This window comes from Stegastes partitus, unplaced genomic scaffold (genome assembly GCF_000690725.1).
Source record: "Stegastes partitus isolate 25-593 unplaced genomic scaffold, Stegastes_partitus-1.0.2 Scaffold88, whole genome shotgun sequence".
Taxonomy (NCBI): domain Eukaryota; kingdom Metazoa; phylum Chordata; class Actinopteri; family Pomacentridae; genus Stegastes; species Stegastes partitus.
Genome location: NW_007577819.1, coordinates 639,745 through 644,252, shown reverse-complemented (window position 1 = coordinate 644,252; position 4,508 = coordinate 639,745). Strand labels below are relative to the sequence as shown.

General features: G+C 37.1%; 1 protein-coding gene across 1 annotated transcript; it reads right to left on the bottom strand.

Moving 5' to 3' along the window:
- Window positions 1-1,706: 1,706 nt before the first annotated feature.
- LOC103353888 (serum amyloid P-component-like) lies at window positions 1,707-3,705 on the bottom strand. Its single transcript, XM_008277065.1, has 4 exons — window positions 3,651-3,705; window positions 2,780-2,882; window positions 2,389-2,686; window positions 1,707-1,922 (listed from the first exon to the last, which is right to left on the bottom strand). Exons 1-4 carry the CDS (start codon window positions 3,703-3,705, stop codon window positions 1,707-1,709), a joined length of 672 nt encoding a protein of 223 aa, XP_008275287.1.
- Window positions 3,706-4,508: the final 803 nt, after the last annotated feature.

The window sequence follows — 4,508 nt, the reverse complement described above, 5'->3', positions numbered from 1 at the left end:
TCACCAACTGCTCCACCTTGCAGCCCTTACAGTAAATCCAATCTGTTAATTTTTAATTTTACATGAGAACAAAGACCCTACTGTTCAACTTAGAAATAATCCAATTACTGTGAGATGATACTGCTTTGACTCATTTGATATTTAGGTGATTTTAAACACACATGCTCATTTGTTTTACTTGTTATCTCTGCTGAAGAACGTATCTTTTTGTCCAGAAATAAGTTAAGCTGCTGCAGTAAACATATTTATTTCATCAATTCAGAAACAAAGTGGGTGTATATATACAGAAATATACAGAATGCACTACGGTAAGAACAAATCACTTTTAATGTATGGTATAAAAGAGATCTCTTTGGCAACATGACATTCAGCATCGGTGCCTTCTTCTTCCATCTTTAGCTGGTTTCAACTTTTACTCTTAGCACAAAGGTTTAGAGTGATAACGATGTTCCATCAGTAGTGTGCTGTCAGGGCCAGCAAGACCTTCTCTGCTGGCCTAAACTCTATCAGAATCACTGATTTACGTTGTGTTTACGTACAATATTTCCCCATTAATCTTTTTACATTATTCCCAGAAGTCTATTCTCTTCATTTCATAGTGTGTCTCTGGGCTTGTGGTGCTTCCAGCAGTGCATGTTTATATTAGAGCTTTTTCTTTTGTTTTTTTTAATCTAATCATATTTCAGCCATCATTTGTTGCCAGGGTCACAGAAATCTGCCCTGAGGCCTTCAGAACCAAAGTTGCAGGCGCCTGTAGCTTAGAAAGCATTACAATGAAACTGTTGCTTTAACCAGTCAGATTCAGAGTTGGTGGTCCCAGGTCCAGCTAGCAGGCGTACGATGACATCAGCACTTTCACGTCCTCTGATTGGATGGTCAGAGAGCTTACCAAAGCCAGCAATGTCTATCTGTAGCGACCTGCACAAGCTAAAACTTCATCGTAAGTGTATTGTTTATTTTTGTAATTTGTATTTTTTTATGTTAAGCAAGCCGACATTGTCAGCCTTAAAGCAAATTGAAACTTATGCCAGAAACACGACTGGACAGACCCGACTTTGAGCATTAGCCTCCATGGTGACAGAACAGGACTTATTGTTCGAAGTGAAACACACAGATTACCTGCTCAACAGAGTGATCAAACTCCTTGTGAAGAAAGAAAGGAAGATGAAGTTTGTGTTTAAATTAATCACAAGTTTGGGTTAATATATATATATATAGATGTATGTTAATGGAGACTTGTTGAATTGTTTTAATTGGGTTTCTCGCTTTAGTGATGGCATTCATTCTCGCTACATGCAACGTCCTGTTATGCTGCCTTTCTGTATAATACTGATGGTTTCTATAGCTGTGACGTCATAATAATGGTGTTCAGAGGTGGTTTGATTCCAGTAGGACGCCACTGAAGGCCCGGGAGGAAAATGCACGGCCTGTCACTGTGTTTCATTATTCATCATTACAATTAATATCAGGGAATATATTAATCCCTGCATTGTTAATGCACACAATACATGACAGTAAATTCAGAGGTGCTCATTAGTAAAGTATAAAAACTCATGGTTACATCTTATAAGCAAAGAAACAAAAACATCAAACCAAAATTGAGAACACTTTGATAGCTTCGATGAATTTGACAAAACTTTTGTTGCGACTCTTTATATTGGACATGAAGTTGTTTTTAACTTTGTAAGTCTGGTATCAAAAGTTTATCAGCACATGTTTGGATCATCTTCTATCAGCACTCTTCCTATAATCTGGAACTCCAACGCCCCCCAGTTCAGCACGTTGCCTGGCGTGAAGGCTAGTTGTTCTGAATAGCTCTTGATCTCACAGGGGGTAAGTGTGTAGTCCCACATGTGGACACCGGACATCATGCCAACAAAAGACTCACCCCTGACAAAAGTCCCACCATGGGAATCCTGATCCTGAAAAGTTGCAGAAAATTGAGTTAGCAGCTGTAATACACAAGGTTTTATCTTTTTCTGATGTATAGGATTACAGCTAATCATAAAGTTGCAGACGACAGCACATTTGGAAGACTTTTGAAAGGAAAATTTACAGATGATAACTCATTCAGTGATAGTGTAGATATGTGTAAATAATCCAACCAAAAAACAAAACAGAACAACAAAAACATGCCATTTTCCTAGAAGTTCTGCACTGGATGATTTCATGGTGAGCAGCAGGACACCAGTAGAGACTGAAGGAAGTTGCTGTTACCAGCTAAGAATCAGTCTGGCATGTGAATAATTTAACCCAATAAAGGGAGCTTTAGATGCTAAGCTAAGCTAACAGGCTGCTAGTATTAATGTCATCTAATTCTCAGTGGAAATTAGTGTATTTCACAAACTCTGGGACCATTCCTGTAAGTGTGGTGCTCCACAACTGTACCTGTCCTAAAACAATGATAATGGGTCCGTTGATGTTGGATCCAGAGCTGATGAATTTGCGACTCGAGTGTTTTCCATCTAACCAAAGTTGTATCAGTCCGGATGTAGCGTCCCATGTGACACACAAAGAGTGCCACGTGTTCAGTTTGTAATCCTGCCCGCGAACAGATGCAAATGCATCCCTGATGTATAGACTAAACTGATCGATGACAGCCGTCTTGAATATCATTAAGTCATTGAAAACAGAGGGTGTCGCCAAAGAGAAGAGTGAGTGACCTCTTTCGAGGTCTGTGAAGGACCTGTAGGTGATGCAAACACATCATCATGCATTATAATGGTCATTTTGAATACAGGAGATTTTTATTTAATTCATTTTGACTATCCAACACTACCTGAGACAGACGGTTACAGCCCTGAGATTTTGTCTTGATGTAGTCAGCCTCACATGAGCTGTGTTGCTTTCTTGTGGGAAGGTGAACATTTTATTTGAAAGATCTTAAAAAAAGAAAAAGAAAAAAAGAAGACGAGAGAAACAAATAAGTCATACGAGTTAAAAAGGACAATTTGTGGACATGTGTGCTGCAGCAACAAGATTGGCTGGAGAAGCTGAAAGCAATAAGATAAAAGTTAAACAAAAACCCTTAAATTAAACATGTTGAATCAAAGTTCCATCCATGCAGACACATTTTTTCACAATGAATTAATATTATTATGATTATGTTTTTACTGATTTAGATAAAGCTTTTAATTTGCAAACATTATTTTGACATGTTGAAATACGCAGATGCAGTCGAACGTTTCACTAGAAATAAAAACAGCTACGACATGAACAAAAACATTTTAAAAAGCCAGTGACTGCAGACGCAAGTTACTTTTTTAAAGTGTTTGAGATCTTAAAAATGTGTGTTTATTATTATAGTAGACAAAAAAAGACATTTTATGGTGCATGTAAACACTAGTTGAAACAGCTTTAAAAAAAAAAAATCAAAATCAAAATAAATAAATAATCAACCTACCACCAATCATTAAATGGTAATTAACTAAAAGTTTTTATTGTAGAAGAAAAGCTGATTCCCATAACTCAGAGCTGTTTGTTGGTTGGACATAATTTCATTCAAAGTTCATAAAGATTAAAGCATCATTGCTTTTGTTGAGCTCAAACATTATTATTATTATTGTGTGTGTGTTATATGTGAAATAGGAGAAAAGAATTACCCAACAATAATAACTATTGTGGTATTTTTGTTTTTGTTTTTGTTTTACCTTGAGGAATTGCAGAACATGCTGTCAGCACAGCCAGTAGAAGCAGCAGCACCATCTGATACAGTGACAATCACACACCACACAAAGCAAATACATTAGAGTTGGTGATAGAATCAGACAACAAATAAGTTCATTTAAGGCATTCTGCTGCAACACAGGTAGAAAAGGTGAAAGATGTTTGGATATACTACAGTCATTGTAACGTCCTCTACTCTGCAGTGTATAATATATAAATTCTTACCTTGAAAAGTGTGTCGGGGTGTTGTGTTGGAACAGTGGAGGCTTGTGAATTTTATACGGTGGCTGGTCATATAAAAGGCTGGTCCTAATCAGCTCAATGTGTCTTTTCTTTCCATATGATTCCATATTTTAAATTCCAGTAAAACGCAGCTGAACAACGCTATCGGAATTATCTGTCTGAGTACCAGGGACTTCCTGGACAGTTTCTTTCACTGTGGCCTCACTTCTGAATGACCCACTTCTTGCTAAACACGTGACTGCAAGTTGGTCAAGTAGCTGTCTTACATTTAAAACAAACATAATTGACAAAACTGGTTAATGACTCAACTGTTCATGTTGACATTAAGATAATTTTTGTTTAATCCTTATTAGATTAGAAATGTTTATCAGTCCTTCTTGTCATGAACAGTGGATCCACTACTACCAGTGTTACTAATTCAAAGACTGGTCACCTCTGCTAGCAAAAAACGACTTGCTCAAACAATCGGAAGTCCATGTGGGAGTGAGTGTGATCTGTTATCAAAGACCAGAAAAAAGAGATGAAACATGGAAAAACCTCCTGTCAATATTCAAAGTAGATGTGTGACTACAAAATGTCAGTGTCTAAAAAACAACAGG

Bases quoted from the DNA above. Each gene is read 5' to 3' on its own strand.
- LOC103353888 (XM_008277065.1), bottom strand. From the start codon at position 3,705: ATGGTGCTGCTGCTTCTACTGGCTGTGCTGACAGCATGTTCTGCAATT. The intron at 2,883-3,650 runs GTAAAACAAAAA...TCTTTTTTTAAG, and splicing joins ATGTTCTGCAATTCCTCAAG to ATCTTTCAAATAAAATGTTC. The intron at 2,687-2,779 runs GTAGTGTTGGAT...CATCACCTACAG, and splicing joins GCTGTAACCGTCTGTCTCAG to GTCCTTCACAGACCTCGAAA.